The sequence below is a fragment of the Erithacus rubecula genome (genome assembly GCF_903797595.1).
Source record: "Erithacus rubecula genome assembly, contig: SUPER_Z_unloc_6, whole genome shotgun sequence".
NCBI lineage: Eukaryota > Metazoa > Chordata > Aves > Passeriformes > Muscicapidae > Erithacus > Erithacus rubecula.
Genome location: NW_027635650.1, coordinates 668,947 through 685,989, shown reverse-complemented (window position 1 = coordinate 685,989; position 17,043 = coordinate 668,947). Strand labels below are relative to the sequence as shown.

The window sequence follows — 17,043 nt, the reverse complement described above, 5'->3', positions numbered from 1 at the left end:
TTTATGGTATTCCAGTTTCACCTCTTCCTTCTTCTCTTCTGTTTTCCCCTGAACTGTGAACCTCTTTATCCATGCTGATTTTGGGAGCTGAGCTATAATTACCTGTGTGAAGGTGCTTTGCTTTCAGCTTGGCTCCAGTTTGCAGCAGCTACAGTGTCTGAACACAGATAGGATCTTTGCTTTGTTACATATATTATTAGTGCAAACAAGCCAAGACTTCCCATCTTTCCTTGATATTCTTTATTATTTGATAACTTGACAGGCTAGACCACAGGGCAAGGAGGGTTTGAAGGTCATCAAAATAAATGCTGTCTTGGACTTCTATTTCAGCAAAGGTTTTGATGGTTCTTTTGTAATAAAATAAAGCAGAAACTCACTGTCAAAAGAACTATATTATTCAAACCTACTGACATTGAAAACAAAGTAGTATTACAGTTTACAAGAGGGGTTACTGCTCTTGGAACTGAGACTGTGGCTATGACACACTTAATCCAGTAAGCTTTAACTGGAGCCCACAGATGTAGCACTGCTATTTGTCCTTTGGAGTTATTTAATATGCTTTAGCAATATAGTCCTTAGCAATTCCCAAACATACAAAATAATCTTGGTTTGTTAACCTGGAAATTAGTTTGTGGGTCCATTAATCAATATGTCTGTGTTGTTTTCTGTTTGGTTTGGGGCTTTTTGTTTTATGACCTACAGGGAAGTCTCCTAGTCTTGAAGTGGCTATAATGATGCAATTTCAGTAGAAAAAGAGAAATAGCAATTAGAAAATTTGTCCTGTTTGCAAAATCAGACCTAAATATAATAAAAAAGGGCTTAGTGAAATAAGTCTTTCAATATTGTTCCTGGAATCATTGCTCTGCTGCAAAAACCTGTGTATTCCAAAACGTAGAGACCTTTGATAGGGAGGTGAGGATTCCTGTGAAGGGGAGATCTGAGAGTGGAAGCACCTGAAAAAGCAACAGAAGGGAGACAGAAATGGCCAGTACTGATGGCACGTAGATTTGCAGATCGTCATGATTACAGCACGTTTGGAAGATCCTGGTAGGGAAAACAAAGGACAGTCTGAAGCAGGTAACAAGTTCCTGTACTCAGCTGTGAAGACTCAAGCTATTAAGATGGGATAGTGGGAAAGTAAAGAACAGGGCTGGTGCCTTGGAGGCAGACAGACAAAAGAGACAATAAGGCAGGGATGATTCACTAACGTGTGACAGCATGGAAAACAAAGAATCACTGCTGGCTCCCCGGGGGTACAAATGGCTCATCAGTGAACTGCTGCCAGCTTAGCCAGCATCCCTCTGTCCTTGGTCATTCTTGGTTGTAGCACTTGTGTGGACACTGCTGAAGGCCTAGGCACATTTTAGCTGGGCCTTTTTCTCAAGTTCTAAGTATTTTTCTCAGGCCATAAAACTTTCTTAGCCTCAGCTAGGATTTTTCCCAAGCTAGAAACTCCTTTACTATAAAGATAAGGAACCATAAGAGATAAATACTTGCAAGGTCCCTGAGAAAGCAAAAAAAAAAAAAAAAAAGGTGTCTTCTTCTCTAACCAATAATTTGTCTGTATTTTGTTTTGCACGAACTGTCTTATTTAAGGCAATAGCTTCTTTCAATTAATTGCTCTTTTCTGCACCAAACAAAAAAGTGTCGTGTTGCTGTTTTTTCTCTGCTCCATAATCTTTTGCACAGCAACACACTTGGGTACCTATCTGAACATAGGTCACACGGGTGGGATTTGTAAGGGAAATTAACCCACAAACACCAGAGGTTTATGTCCAAAAAGGAGACAGAGGAGTCCTTTTTGCTTTATTCGAATAAAGGGAGAGGCCATGGGGCATTCCCCTGGGATCTCTCGAATTTTTGGAGGACGCAGCCTCCCTTTTTATCCTATTTTCCCGGCCGCTTTTCCCTCTCTCTTTCCCCATTGGCTGAGGTACTCGAGAGGCACAGACTTCCCGGAACGCCTGACACCTGACATTCCCCTCTAATGTATAATCCTCCCTTTTAATTTTTAATTCTTGTAGAATTCAGTTTTCCCCCTCCCCGTTGCTTCTTTCATCTTCTGTTACCCAATTTTATTTACCAGCAAACCTACAGTTTGTTTGTAAAGGCAAATCTCTTTTTCCATTCATCAATCAGTGTAATCCCTCCCATTGTTTCTTTTATCTATAGGTGCTAACTTTACCTACCAACAGATCTACAGTTTGTTTGTAAAGACAAATGTAACATTCCTCTCAGATTAATCCCTCTCAATGCCTGTGAGAGTAAGGTAGTGAGTAGGATCAGTTTTGCTCCTGTAAATATGTTTTCTGGCTTTGCTTTGTTGTTGCATGCAGTGTCAGTTTTGTTACAGCCAAACACTGTAACACACAAAACAAATACATAAAGCAGCAGACACAAATACTGGCTTTGGCTGCCTGTTTATCTACTGTGGGATGCTTTGACATTGATTTTGATGGTACTTTCTTCATTTAGTGAAAGGTGATTTCCCCAGAAAACACTTCTGGTGCAGGAAACCTTGACTGGTGTTGTGTTCCTTTGTTGAGAAACACAGAATATCTCTGTTTCATCACAGAAAGTTGTTGAGTGCTGATTAGTTTCTGGAATTGGTGACTTACTCTTTTATCTAAAGTAGTGGAGAGCTTGCCCTGTTCTCGGTGATACTTGCATGTGCATCTTTAAACACATTTTGCTTTTTTTTTTTCCTCAGGCACTTGTTACTAATTAGCACTTCTGTCTTCGTGGGTTCTGTAGTTGAACCGTCGCTATATAGTGGTTTCTTTACACTTTTCACAAAAAGAAAGCTGAAGACAGTTTTCTCCCTTGCTAAATGCCTCATTGCAACATTGGGGCAAAATGCCAGAGTTTGATATTGTTTCTTAAGGTGGGTCGTAGATATCGGCTAAGCCACGCAAGCTCTCCTTGTACTAGGAGCAGCGAGCATGTCAGGGCACACACAGTGGCGAATGTATTAGCTGTGTTAAAACACGAATTGGGTGATGAAATGGACATTAATTTTTAATTAGATGTTTTTGCACAGAGGTAGAACTCTTAAGAGTTTCAGGGCTGGATGGGTAAAATGTAATGTGAAGAAACTAGTATAGTGTTAGGTAGTCTTGGTCTCCCGACTGCAGCATTCTGTGGGTTCTAGATCCACGGGTTTTGTGCAACTGGCTGGGCGCTGAGCAGCGGGGTTGAGGGTTGATCTAAAATCTTGGTGGGAAGAAGCTGAATCACAATGGGTGTGTCTTATGCGGTGTTTACTGAAGGTTTACTCCTAGGGAAATCTACTGAGGGCGGTACTTGCTGACAGCAGATGTTTTCACCCTTTTTAAGTGAGTGTGATCGAAGGAGTCCAGCCACCGGCTGAGCAGACACGGAAGGTTTTCGCCTTGTCAACAGAAGACCCAGTTTTCACCTACCTGGTCAAAGTATAAGCTACTCTTTCTTTATTCTTACTGATGCACTTGGGTGGTAAAAGGGAAAAGGACCTGTGAGGATAGAATTAAAGCAAGTGATTTGTTTGTTTCTGTCTTGTATGGAACTTATCGGTAGCAATGTGTTCCCATTTCCAGGCTCTGAGCTTCACAACTGAACAAGCGTTTTCTTTCAATAGGAATGTCACAGAAAGGGGTCTTGCTTACTTCTATTTTTCTCACTTGCACTTTAATTCAAGCTTGTAAAAGTTTAGATTAGTAGACACCTCAGGTAATGGGGGCAATAGACTTAAGTTTTAATTTTCTTTTCTAAAGGAATTTTTTTTCCTTCTAAAATAGCAGATTTTCCTTCTTTAGTATCTTTAGAGTTGTACATTTTGCTGGGATGACTTCCTACATGAGGACTTGCTGTCAGCAGGCAGGGAGGTCTGACAGGTCACAGGAAGATCTGGGTTGCTAAAGCAATGAGGGGATTTTTCTGACATTTTCTTAAGCTGGGGATGTTACCACAGAAGCAAGCAGAGTGATGGCACATTGTCGAGATAGATGTTTTGCCTGATGAAATCTAAACCAGCCCGGTGAGCAGCCCAGCACTGTTGGGCATCACTTTGACAGGTGTTCTTTGTGTTTATTGCACAGGATGGTGATTGCCAAGGTATGGGTTCTAAAGAAGCATTTTGATGGTCTTCCCAAAACCAGTGACTTTGACCTGAAGACGATAGAGCTACCAAATCTAAAGGATGGAGGTGAGTAGAGTGCTACTTGTTACTACTAATTTTTTTGGAGGTTATATGACTTCTGATGTCTGTGGCTGTGGATCTGTAGAACTGTATATTTCTCTTTGGAATTTCAAAAATTGCTGGTGTGTCACAAGCCATGCACTTTAAGGGAGAAGGACAATAGCTGAAAAAGTGTACTGATGGGGTTGGTGAGAGCATTTGGGGCATACCTTTCAGAGTTTCATGCTGCCTAATCACACTTGTTGCCTGATGACAAAGGCATTCGAATGTGTTTGCAAATGGAGAAAATTACCGAAGGGATATGGTCTCAAAACTGACAACTACAAGGAAAACAGAATTTGTTTAATGCAGAAAGAGAGAAGTGGACTGTGACACAGAACCGTATTAAGACCCTAACACGTTTTATTAGTAAAATGTATGATCTACTTTCATTTGCAAAATGCTTTGGAAAAAGGTGGAGAACATGATGCCCTATAGGCGTAGGCTTTCAGTGGAGTTTTCCATGCTGACAGGGAAAATATTGAGGATAGTAGTGGGGGAGAGCAGAGTGACTGCTTTGGGAATGAATCTGCAACTGAAAGACCTCGGAGCTGGAGTCAATGGGGGTTGGTCTTTTATTTCAAGAAGTAAGATGGCAAGATTTCTGCCCACATTCAAAATCTGCTTTTTTTTTTTTTTTTTTTTTTTGCCAGACCTTGTCTTATTTGATCTGTTGCAACAAGAAGAGAGGTGGAATATAAATAGAAAAAAACAGGACCATTTTTATTCCTGAGTTTCTCTGTTTTGAGAAGAGTAGGAATATGTAACTTATTAACATATCAACAGCAAGAGCTGTTGATAAAAGAATGAACTTTGATTTTTGGTTTCACATGGACATTTGCACTGCATTTTCTGCAGCCTCATCCCACCCCTTGCCATTTACAAAATTTGCCACACTTTAAAAGGTGTGCAGAAGGATATTAAAGTACCAATTATTTTTGCAAGTTAAATATTTGAAAACTCATTTCTCCTTACATATATGGATGCACTTAAAAATTTCATGCCTATGGGTATTTAAAGACATCGAGTATTTTTCTACTTCCTATTTTAATCTTTAAGGCAAAAAGAGGCATAAGTTCACTCTACAATGACATTTTTAAAGGCAATGGCCTGGCTTTCCTGCTCACTCTCAAGTAATGGAAGATATTTACATCTGAGTACATTTCTAGCTTCTACTACCTAGACCACTGCAGCCAGGCAATAATAAATATTAGTAGGTGGAGATGAACGGCTAAAAGTGCTGTGTAAATGGGAAGTTTAAAACATGTTTAACAATGTCTTTCCCAAGAAGTAGTGTTAATAGAGACTGTAAAGTGGATTAAGCTACTTAGAAAAGATAAACTAATGCCTCCTGTTTAAGGCAGCCAAGTAGTTTGTATTTGATCTGTGCCATCCTCTTCTGGCTGAGTTATGGGATGACATTTTAAATATATGAAAATTAAACGAGAGTTTTTAAAAATTCTGGCTGCTTGAGCCCTCTGTTGAGAGAGCAGACACATGCAAAATTGCAGGATTGAAAGTAAGATAGTTTCCTTAGGCTACACTGGGACAAGTTTATTTTTCAGCAGTATGCCAATACCCCCAAACTGATGAATGTAGTAGTTGTTTCTGGTAGGTTTTCCCTAAACAAAGATGGGATATGGGAGTTTCGAGCTGTCAGGAGTTCATATCAATTTAGCTGAAACACTGACTTGTGAAAACTATGCTCTACTGTGCTGTTAATATCCAGGAATCTGCTTTGTCTTTTGTTGCAGAGTTGCTGCTTGAATCAGTGTTTCTCAGTGTTGATCCTTACATGAGGTATACCTTTTTGTCCTGTCTGAATTTCTGGCTAAAGCACCTAATTTCTAATTTGATTTGCCACTTAAACCTCAAAACAACAGTGGGCAGCATGCACTGTTGCCAGAGTCCCAATGCCTTTGTCTGCTTTTTAAAAGATGTATGTTAATTACAAGACTCAAAATATGGAGCTGTGCCAGATTTAGCTAGACATTGAGGGTAACATTTCTTCTGCCATAGACTTTTCTTGGAATCAGCTGTTGTTCCTTGTCATGTCTTCAATTGGAATGCAATGTACTCAGATGAGGCTGAAGCCTCGTAGCAATTCCTGCTTAATTTAACTTGGAAACTTGTGCTTAAAGACACATATTCAAAGTTGGGCATTGCTGGTACACCCAATAGGCAGTACTAGAAGCACAGGGAGACTGGGTAGTTTGAAGAGGCATTGTGGACACTAAATTCAGAGATAGATCTCTGAGTCTTAGGCTTCTTGTAGTGGTGGACCATGCTGGGAAGATTTACGCTATCATCCCTCCAACACTCCTGCCCAGGATGCCCAAATAGCTGGCACTGGAAAACATCCCATTATGCTGTTACAATGACAAGCTATTTGTGATCTGTTCAACAACACTGCTGACACTCTTTTTCTGGGTCAAACAGTTGCTACTACTTTGTTGTGTGTCTGGGACATTATTAAAGTTGCATACAGTAAGCTGTGCTTGCCTGTGTTGCAGACCTTACAGTCAACGGGACATGAAGGAAGGTGACATAATGATAGGCACCCAGGTTGCCAAGTAAGATCTTCAGTTCCTGGTATCAATGTGCAGATCTCATCAGGAATGTGCTGATCTCATCAGGAATGTGCTGACACTCAAGACACCTGCAGCCTGTGTTAGCCATGCTTGACTTGTGTCTACATACTTCTACTAATGACATTCTTACTGGTTGGAATGTTTTTTTCCTCTAAGAACCTCTTTTGCCTTTCTGGAGAGCATTTGGATATACATCTGTATGTTGTTTCTTGTAATAATGTCTTCAAAGGCAGTTTTTACAAGTATAAAGGACCAACAGTTGTACTTGCCACGAATTTTGTACTTCACATTTTAAAATCTGATGTGCTAGTAGCTGCATGTCTGCAACTATGCATGCTATCTATTCCAACTGAAAATACCTCCACATCACCAAGGACACAGCTCTAGCCAAAGGGTTATATAACCTTAAAATCCATCCTTTTCCCATTGTGGTAATGTAGCTACACAGATGTTTTCCTTTGTTGACTTGTTCCTGCTGTGCTGCCTGTACATTGCTGCCTAGGAACATCTGTGGCCTTTGTCTTCTGAGTTTCTCTGCAAAAACATTGGGATAAATTAACAACCAAGTCTGATGAACAGAAGGTCAACTGTTTTTAATAATTCTAAGATGCTTATCTACCCCATTCCAGCACAGTTTTCTTGTTTAGCTAAGAAAGTGGAACTTTCATTTGCTGATATGGATATCTCCCTAATTTTAGAGATTGATTTTTATCTAGTTTCATTATCCCAAGAGAATCCATCTTCAGGATCTTCAACTTTTAAATGTTGTCTGTTGTCTGAGAACAGACAGCCTATCAGCAACTCCTTGCTGTTCCATGCTTTAATCCCAGCGTCCTCTTTCCTGTGTTCTAATTCACAGAAGCCTGGTCTGGTCTCATACCAAACTGGTGCTAGTTAAAGAAACAGTTGGCACTTGTGTGGGAAAATTTGGTTTGTCATGGGCTGGGCTGAATCTAAAATCATCTTGCCACTATGATGCCACTTATCATCCCTCATGATAAGAGGTTGTGGACATATCAGGAAAGACACTTGACACCTACAGCAGACATGGGATAAAAATCATGACATGAAATATTTCTTTTCTGAACCACACAAAGAATGGAAGAGCCAGTATTGATTTGTTTCTAACAGGATGTGGTTTTGTTTTTGTTGTTATCGTTGTGTTTGTTGTTTTTTTTTTTTTTTTGGTCTTTTTTACTTTTTAAACAGGATTGTAGAAAGCAAAAATCCTGCTTTCACAGTGGGGGCCTTTGTCGTGGGTAGCAAGGGCTGGAGAACACATTTTATCTCTGATGGGAAAGACGTACAACTCCTTCCTTCCAATTGGCCGGAATCACTCCCCAAATCTCTAGCTCTTGGAACAGTTGGCATGCCAGGGTAAGTTTTGAGATAAAAAGGCAACTGTCTCCTGGATTTTGGTGTGTAGGAAGTTTCTGGCTGGCTGTTTTGACCTTTGTCTTGTTTCTTCACACTGGCAAAACAGGTGTGCTTCTGGATGCCCTTGCCCTGCATAGGGCATGAAGTTTGGCCCATCCTCTACATCGGAGGATATTTGCCTTGGAGATTATTGTGCCTCTCCTTGAGGAGCTGTAATAAGTTAGAAAGAGGATGCAGGAAGAGATGGAAATTGTCTCGTCTCTGAGGGTCTCTTCAGGTGTGAGACCTCCCCAGAGAGGGCATGAAGGTGGTAAAAAGTCTGGTTCTCTCAGAGGCACCGGCAAGAAAGCAGCTGGAGATGACCTTGTGTTGTTTCAGGGCTGTTTATTTATCTTAAAAATGTTTCTGCCAGCCTGACACAGGTCCGCTCTGCAGGTCGACCATTGCAGAAGGTCTCCTAGGAGGGCTTTGCCAAGGCCTTTATACTGTAAACTACGTATACAATATTTACAAATTTTCCCCAATGCCATGCAACCTCTTTACAATGTCCAGTTCTTTCCCCATCCAATCTGTGGTTCCCAGGGTGCAACTTCAGCATGGATGACATGAAGAAGAAGGAGGAAGAAGCCCACCACACCCAGGATCCTCCATCTTGGCCACATGGCCCTTAATATAAACAATCTAAAAACCTACATATACTACATTCTAATATTCGAATTTACACTCTACTCATCATTATTTTCTGTGTCTCTTCTCTCAACGTGGGCAGATTCTCCCAAGGAGCCAAATCCAGCCCCTGCAGCTCCTGGGCAGCACTCGGGGGTCTCTGAGGGGTCTGCCAGGGGGGTTTTTGCATCCCCAGAGGAGCCAGGGAAAAACCCTGGACTCCCACAGGAAATAATCTAGTTCAGTCTGTGTTAACCTCAGTGGAAAGTCTCAAACTTAACTGGCACCTGGACTAGTCTGCTTTTGCTAATTGGGCTCTGTTGCCATCCCTAAATTTCCAGAATCAACCCCAAAATGCAAAAGAGAGATGCTTTATTATGCAGCAATATAGATGTCCTTTAAATTGCACTGCAGCAGACAGAGCTGCTGTGCTTTGGAAACCATATTTACTATTGTGATCTTTCAGTCATCTGCTTGCGTTTCTTACCTCATTCTCTGTAGTTTATATGGGAAATCAGAATTTAGTCCTAATGATCTGGAAGGGTTTCTAAATGATTGTAAAATTGTGTGTAGTGGTGAACTTCGCAGATTTCATTTTAACATCAGTCAACATGCATGTTTTTTCTGGGTGTCTTGTAGGAGGATCCAGTTAGCTCTTTCAGTTGAGAACATGTGAGAAGCTCTAAGCTTGATATTAAAAATTAGAAGAAAAGTTTTGTTGGATTCTTGGCCGATCAATGAGCTACTTTAGAGGTTCCTACAGATTACTAGTGCACTGGTGAGACCAAAGTACAGTTTCCAGTTTTGAGCCCCTCACTAAAAGAAGGACTTCGAGGTGCTGGGGCATATCCAGAGAAGGGCAACAGGGCTGATGAAAGACCTGGAGTACAAGTCTGATGAGAAGCAGCTGACAGAGCTGGACTGGTTTAGCAGGGATAAAAGTAGGTTCAAGGAGATCTTATTCTTCTCTACAGCTACCTGAAGGAGGTTGTAGCCAAATGGAGGTCATGTTACAAGTGACAGGACAACAGAAAATGGCCTCAAGCTTCATTAGGGGATGTTCAGGTTGGACATCAGGAAGAATTTTTTCACAGAAAGAGTTTGTCAAGCATTGGAACAAACTGTCCAGGGAAGTGGTGGATTCACTGTCCCTGAAAGTGCTCAAGAAACCACTGGATGAGGCACTTAGCACTAGGGTTTAGTTGACAAGGTGGTAGTTGGTCAGAGTTACTCTGGTCTTGGAGATCTTTTCCAACCTTAACAATTCTGTGTTTCACCCAGTAGCCATATGAGTTAGCAGTGAGCCCATCAGTGCAGCAAGTTTTTTTCACCTTTTTTATCTTTTTCTGCCAGCTTTGATTTGTGATAACAAATTTAATCTAGTAGATACCAACTGGCAACTGACCTTTATCTACCTTGGATTTATTATCTCTTCCAGTATGTAACTGAGTTGTCACAGAGTTGTCTGTGTTTCTCTTTTTGACTAATGAGCACAATGAAAGCTGTTTTTACCTTAGGGAGATTTCTGGCTCAACATTCTCTTTCCCAGCAGTGTAGCTGTGTTTTTTTTCTGGGATGGCTGTGAAAAAGCCAATTTAAGAAGGCTGGATTAAGTTTTGTATTTCACAATATAGGAAAACTTAATCTTGTTTTGGTAGTGTCAATATTTGGTTCAGTGTGGTCATGTCTCTTTGTCTGTCATCTTTTATTCCTCACTGAACATTCTTTCCTTTTCTTTGCAGTCTTACTGCCTATTTTGGTCTGCTGGAGGTCTGCAAGATGAAGCCAGGAGAGACAGTGCTGGTTAATGCTGCAGCTGGTGCTGTGGGCTCTGTGGTGGGGCAGCTTGCAAAAATTGGGGTGAGTGGCTTGAACTGCTCATACTTGCTGGGAAGACAGCAATGAAACAGGGCAACAGTGCCACGAATGATCACTAGGACAAGCATCCCTGAAGGCATGCCTGCCCTAGGGTCATGAGATAGAAAAGCTCCTGAAGATATAACAAATGTAGTTGGATGTTTTAGGAGTTCATATGCTGACAACAACCTTATTTTAAGGGTTAGCCCTTCACCCAGCACACTCTGAGTGTCAGCCTGTGTTGTCAGGGGATGTTTATAAATGTTTTTCTCCTTTCCTTGCAGGGTTGCAAAGTGGTTGGCTGTGCTGGCTCAGATGACAAGGTTGCTTATCTGAAAAAAATAGGCTTTGATGAAGCCTTTAATTACAAGACTGTTAAATCTCTGGAAGAAGCACTGCGTAAAGCCTCTCCTGATGGCTACGACTGTTTCTTTGACAATGTAAGTTCAGAGAGAAGGCCTTGCCTTGAGCAGCTGTCGTTTTCTTTAAACTGTATCAGGAACTCAATATTGTAATCATCTAATTAAAGTCTACATCAAGATTTCAATATGGAGATCCATTTAATCAAGCAGTGGTCTCTGTAGGAGCTTGCTGCTTTTCTGTTCGATTCCCACACATATTTCTGCAGCTGACTTTAGCAGTAACAGAAAAAGCAAAACCGAAAAGGCAAAACTGGGTTATTGGCAGTGTTTCTGAATGGAGAGAGAGAAGTTTTGCTTCACTCTCTGAAAAGCATGGCACACTTTGGGGAGGTGGCAGTCACAATAACATGAAACTGATCTAGTCCATTCCTGGCGCCACCTTCAACCTCAGACAGTTCTCTGCTATTGCTGAGAAGGGAGGTCATGGAGGCTGCATTGATACCTGTAAACAAAACAGTAGCAAGGCCCACTTGCAAAACTACTGGAGCAGCCCTCAGAATGTTTCTGGTGTCTCCCAAATACAGCTGAAATTATTGAATGTCAGTTCACTTTCAAGATAAAGAACTAGCCTTGTCTCTTGATTTCCTACTACAGCTAACATATGCTTTATACCTGATAATATAATACCCATCCACAGGGGTATTAGCTGACATAACAGCCTTAAACTCCCTGGCTAGGTACCCGGTTTAAAAGAAGCCATAATCATCTCTTTAGCATGTCTTTCCTTCAGCAGTGCTTCTGCCAATCCAGGGGTGAAGGCTGGGGTATTTTGCCTTTCTCTGGAAGTTGAAAGGAATACTTGGTGTCATGGTAAAGTGCTTGTCTCTGTGGCAGTAGCTCCTGCCACTTTGTGTTAGCCTTTCAAATTTCATGTCCCATGCTGGTAAGGTCTTAAGTAGGTTTTATGATCATGTCCATTCCCTTCATTCCCACTACCAGCATTTGTGCAGAGCTCCCCACAGCAGTATATTTTCTCACAGCTTTTCACTATTAAAAGCTTCTTTTCACAGCACATCCCTATTTTGGAGATGAGAACCATAAAGTAAAAAGTTTGCATCACCACGATGTAAAGATGTAAAGTTACAGACTGGCATGTGAGGAGAGCAGAGCTGGTGCTTCTTAGCACTCTTAGGAAGAGGGATCTACATGCTAGTCCTGCCTGATGCTTCCAAACCAAGCTTCACTAAGCAGATTTGGAATTAAAACTGATTCTCTACATTCATAACTAATTTTTAGAAGAATGAGATTGAGTTCTCATAGGACTGTGTAAATGCAAGGGTTTGCATTTACAGCCACCAAGTCTTTGGGACAGTAGATGTTGCTTCCCTGATAACCTGTTGGTGCAACAATCCAGTGTTGGCAGATTTTGGCAGTCATTGCTAAGCAATGAATTGTCTCTAATGCTGCACATGCTCTGGTTCTTGCAGGTGGGTGGAGAATTTGCCAGTATTGCTATTAACCAGATGAAGAAATATGGAAGGATTGCAGTCTGTGGTGCCATCTCTCAATACAATGACTCTGTACCTCAGAAAGGTGAGAGCCTTTACTGTATCTAAATTTGTTTTCTCTTTGGTGATGGCAAAAAGACATAATGAAAGTCTACTGTTTACTTCCCTGTGCCATGTAAGTGTATATATGTGTATACATTTTGGTAGCTAACTGCTGCTGTGGGACACTGGGACCATGCTCTTTGTTGTACATGCACTCATCCTCCTTTGAGTACACTATCTGGTGAACATCAGCTGGTTAGCTGGCTAGAATACGTAAAGCAGGGCTCCACATGGCCCTATGCAGGTATAGATCAGCAGAAGGCAGGTGTGGTATCATGGTGCCATTTATACAGTAGTATACAGATGAGATAATGATTTTCCATCAGGATTTTAGATGATGCAACTTAAGGTTTTGGGTTTTTTTTTTTTCACAGAAGATTTTATCTACTAATAAAACTGCTGAGAAATGTGTGTGAATGAATATTCATTTTTAATATAATTAAATTTTCCAGATTTGCCTTCTGAAAGAAATAGGAGAGCTGTATTCCCTTTGGTAGCTGACCAGCTTTGGCCTCTCAGATCACTTTAAAAAAATGTAACAGGATTTTGGTGATGAGGAAACTATCACACATTTTTATGATAGCGGAAACTGTTTTTCCAGAGTTTATAACTTATATTTTGAGAGTTAAAAAGTACATGACTGCCTGTCAGGCTATCAAACAGGGACTTAAGCTGAATCTCAAAAACACTGTTTTAAGTCCCTCAGGTGAAGCTGAGGCTGCTTTATTTTTGAATGAAACTGCTTTCAGAATTGTTTTGCTCCATTGCTTTATGGATCAGGCCTTTGTCTTCATAGGTGACTCTTCATCCCTGAATCTTCAGTGTTTTGTGCTGGAAGTTCTTTTTGGAAGAAATATCTGTTGCTTCTGGCTGAAACAAAGTGATTCAGTGGTCTTTACTGGCTAAAAGCCTCACTGTGTTCATTTGGTCTTATTCTGGATGAGACTGATGTTGCAGGTGGCTTGTTGGTTCTTTTCTCTTGCAGGGCCTTATGTGCAGTTTCCCATGATTTTCAAAGAGCTTCGGATGGAAGGGTTTATTGTGAGCCGGTGGAGCGACCGGCGGAAGGAAGGGCTGCAGGCCCTCTTAAAGTGGGTCGTGGAGGTAAGGAAGGAAGGAGCAGTTGTTTCTAAGGTGTACTCACACTGCAGATTCCACCTTTGCAAGAGGTCTCTTTCATAGCTGTTTAGGTGAGATCCAGCATGACATTTTCCTTCTCCCTGACTTGATCCTTGAGACTCTTTGGGATACTTAGACCATAGTAAATATACCTGATCCCTTCTGTTTTCTTGAGACCTCTGATATCAGCTTTTGGACTCCAATATAATCCAGAACACATGGAGGCTTTGAAGAAGCATGCTTCCAGATTAATTCAAAACACTTATTTGGTAATGAAGATTTTCATTTATAGAGGAATTCCCATATTTCTCATTAAGTCATCTGTAGTATGGGCCAGGATTTCCATTGCAGTATTGTGCTGAAATTACTGGAAAGAATTAATGTTTTTGTAGTAAAGGGACTTACTAGGGGATTTCTTACATTTCATTTTTCTAGGTGATGACTGAGTTAGTAACCAAGTTGGTTCATGGTTGTGAGAATTTTGTGAGTGTGAACACTAAAGATTAAAAGGCTCTACAAACATGAGAATTTGGGATAGGTCAGGTTTTGGTCATTCAATTTACAATTGCATGCTTCTGTATGAGTAGAGACAGGCCTGGCTTTGAGTAAATGATCGCCTACCTGTCAACTGTTTGAGGATCAAGTAGCAATAAATCTATCCTGATATGTTTTTACAGCAGTGATTTTTGCTTCCTGTGATGACTCCAAGTAGAAGGTTTTACAGCAAAAGCAGATGCTTACAAAAGCCCACCTGGTTTTGCAGTTGTCCTGGTCCATGCCAGCTTGCATTTTTCAAATGAAATACGTATGCTGGAGAAAATTTTACTGTAATTTATTCAGTTTTGGTGGGTGAAAATTCAGCAATTTCCTTTCTTTCTTTTGACAGGGAAAGGTGAAATATCATGAACATGTCACTGAAGGATTTGAGAACATGCCAATGGCTTTTATAGGAATGTTGAAGGGAGAAAATCTTGGAAAAGCTATTGTAAAGTTGTGAAGATTAGCTTTTCCTGGGAGACTCGTGCAGGGGATGTGATTCTGTTAAATGGTTTTAATTCACTCATCAAATCATATGACCAGTATGTTTCAAGAATTTTGCTGGATGTTTGGTGATCATAACTTCTGTTAACAATTTGGCTAATAAATCTCAGTACATTCCAATTGCTTTGCTCTTGAAGAAATTGAGAATTGCTTCCCAGAGCTACACTAAACAAATTGCTTTAAAATTGCTGAAAATCAGAATTGTAACCGATCTAATAATTAATTGAACCTTTCTATGAGCAGGCTTGTAGAAAGGAAAATCAGTTAGAAAAGCTTTGTTAACTGATGGTACATTTAATTTTTACCCATTGATTTGGCCCAGAACTTTACAAGGGGGATTTTTTAAACTCATATCAAGGAGCAGAGAGCAAGCTAAGCTAACAACACTTGGGGATTCTAGCCTCCTCACTAGCTGGCTTTTTATTTTTATTTTATGAAACAGTATAGATATCTCAGTTATTCTGAGAATATGGAAAGGGAAAATAAATCTCTTAAGGTATACTTTGCTTGTGTTATAGTTCTATTTGTGAAAACTCTCACTTCCTTGTGGTTAACACAGAGGAGCTAAAATATTACAAGGGCTTGTTTATCCCCGCATATCAGTACAGGTGATATGGATAGATTACCAATTTCCTTGAGAAACTTGTCATTGGTGTCCTAGCGTGGAGCTGGCCTTGCCATAGTGTTCACCCTAGTTCTCCTGGAAGGTGAGATGAATGTGATGGCCCCACTGTGTTAAACTGGTGTCCAGCACACACTGTGTGGTGCCAAGCAAAGGAGACACACAGGTTAGCAACACTAAATATCTTAGATATAGATAGTTCTGAAAAAGAATAAGGACCTCTGGGATACAGAGGGGCATTGAAGGTGATAGTAATACATTTTCAGCCACTGTAGAAGACTTCTTGGTTAGTTTTAAGGTTTCATTACTGATCCTTGAAGAGAGATCCTAAGCAGCCTTAATATCTTTGCAGTGCCAGGATTAGATGTTCTGTATGTCAACAAAAAGTGATCACTTATTTAAGATGTACATTGACAATACTTGCTGAGTGGACTTAAAACACACTCTGAAACGGAGGTCAACTGGCCACTGGGAAAATAATGAATCTTGGCAAGTAGGCAAGAGTTCTGGCAACCTTATAGTGTTTTCTGAGGAGAACTAATTGACAATTTGAGTTAGCTCCAGAGGTGTGGTTTTACATTGGCCACTGAGAAAGATCTATGGACTAATACCACTGCATATCATGTAAAGTAGTAAACCAAAAAAGGGAAGCTGTTGCCAGTAGGCTTCAGATGCACTGAGTAGAGGTGTGCTTTTGTGAAGTGGCTTTTTGTTGAGGAATTTTCAGAGGGCATGCAAGTCCTAAAATACTGAACCAGCGAGTTAATGATCTCTTGTTTCAACTAGAGTGATGACTGGGAAATGAATTAAGAATAGCCACATGGAGTTCCTGTCCCTTGGTCAGGACTGCAGAAAGATTTATCAGTTAGAATAATCCTGGCTCAGCTGTCTCCTCCTAAAATACTGATCTGTACATTCCCCTTGCTGTGTGTAGATTTTATGTTTCATAAATAGCAATGGCTGTTTAACCACAAAAATAAAATTTTTCTGTATAAAACAAACACCACACACCTTGAACTTCTCTGGGGAATACAGCTATATCCTCCTGAAAATGCAAGTTTTCTATTATGTCAGGAACACTTCTGCCACATGAGTAATGACAATTAGATCCCTCATTGTCTGGCACTGACTGGAGGTCTTGCAGTAGTTTTTTACTGTGACCTTTGTTGTCCTCAGAATTCTAAGTTTGTGGATCAATAACTGGATTTTCCCACACACTGAAAATAAAAAGGAAATATTAAAAATTTAGTGGGTTCTTTTTTCTTATGACAATGTCACAAGGCAGAATGAAGGTCTCTGTTTCTCCCTGCTAGTGAAACAAGCTAATCCTATGAGTACAGCCAGGGTAATGAAAGTTAAGGTGACAACGCCCAGCCTAGAGCAAAGCTGCAGCCATGTGTTGCTGGCATTGACCTTTCTGCTAGTACATGGCTCAGTGTCTTTTTAGGGGCAGAGCATGGGGTAGTACCATGCACGCAGTCCAGCCTGTCCTCTGACTATTGCACAGGGCCTGTGAGCAGCGAACACTGCCAGGTATCCCTCCTCTAACATTGTCATTGTGCAGCTGAGCTTAAAGGCTTAC

At 40.7% G+C, this 17,043-nt stretch overlaps 1 protein-coding gene and 1 long non-coding RNA gene across 4 annotated transcripts; one reads left to right on the top strand and one right to left on the bottom strand.

The window, feature by feature from the left end:
* Positions 1-2,921: 2,921 nt before the first annotated feature.
* Positions 2,922-15,340, top strand: PTGR1 (prostaglandin reductase 1). 3 transcript variants are annotated; one of them, XM_079331622.1, is made up of 10 exons: positions 2,922-2,959; positions 4,077-4,183; positions 5,971-6,016; positions 6,730-6,789; positions 8,017-8,184; positions 10,593-10,710; positions 10,992-11,147; positions 12,557-12,662; positions 13,665-13,783; positions 14,685-15,340. In XM_079331622.1, exons 1-10 carry the CDS (start codon positions 2,943-2,945, stop codon positions 14,793-14,795), a joined length of 1,008 nt encoding a protein of 335 aa, XP_079187748.1. In that variant the 5' UTR covers positions 2,922-2,942; the 3' UTR covers positions 14,796-15,340. The 3 variants fall into 3 exon arrangements, with proteins under 3 accessions (XP_079187748.1, XP_079187749.1, XP_079187750.1); XM_079331623.1 differs by lacking the exon at positions 2,922-2,959 and adding an exon at positions 3,243-3,431; XM_079331624.1 differs by lacking the exon at positions 2,922-2,959 and adding an exon at positions 3,460-3,510.
* Positions 15,070-16,210, bottom strand: LOC306815043. The gene is made up of 2 exons (XR_013777307.1): positions 16,000-16,210; positions 15,070-15,569 (listed from the first exon to the last, which is right to left on the bottom strand). It is a non-coding gene; the product is annotated as an uncharacterized lncRNA (long non-coding RNA).
* Between the last annotated feature and the right edge of the window lie 833 nt (positions 16,211-17,043).

Bases quoted from the DNA above. Each gene is read 5' to 3' on its own strand.
- PTGR1 (XM_079331622.1), top strand. The intron at 8,185-10,592 runs GTAAGTTTTGAG...TTTTCTTTGCAG, and splicing joins GGAACAGTTGGCATGCCAGG to TCTTACTGCCTATTTTGGTC. The intron at 12,663-13,664 runs GTGAGAGCCTTT...TTTCTCTTGCAG, and splicing joins TGACTCTGTACCTCAGAAAG to GGCCTTATGTGCAGTTTCCC.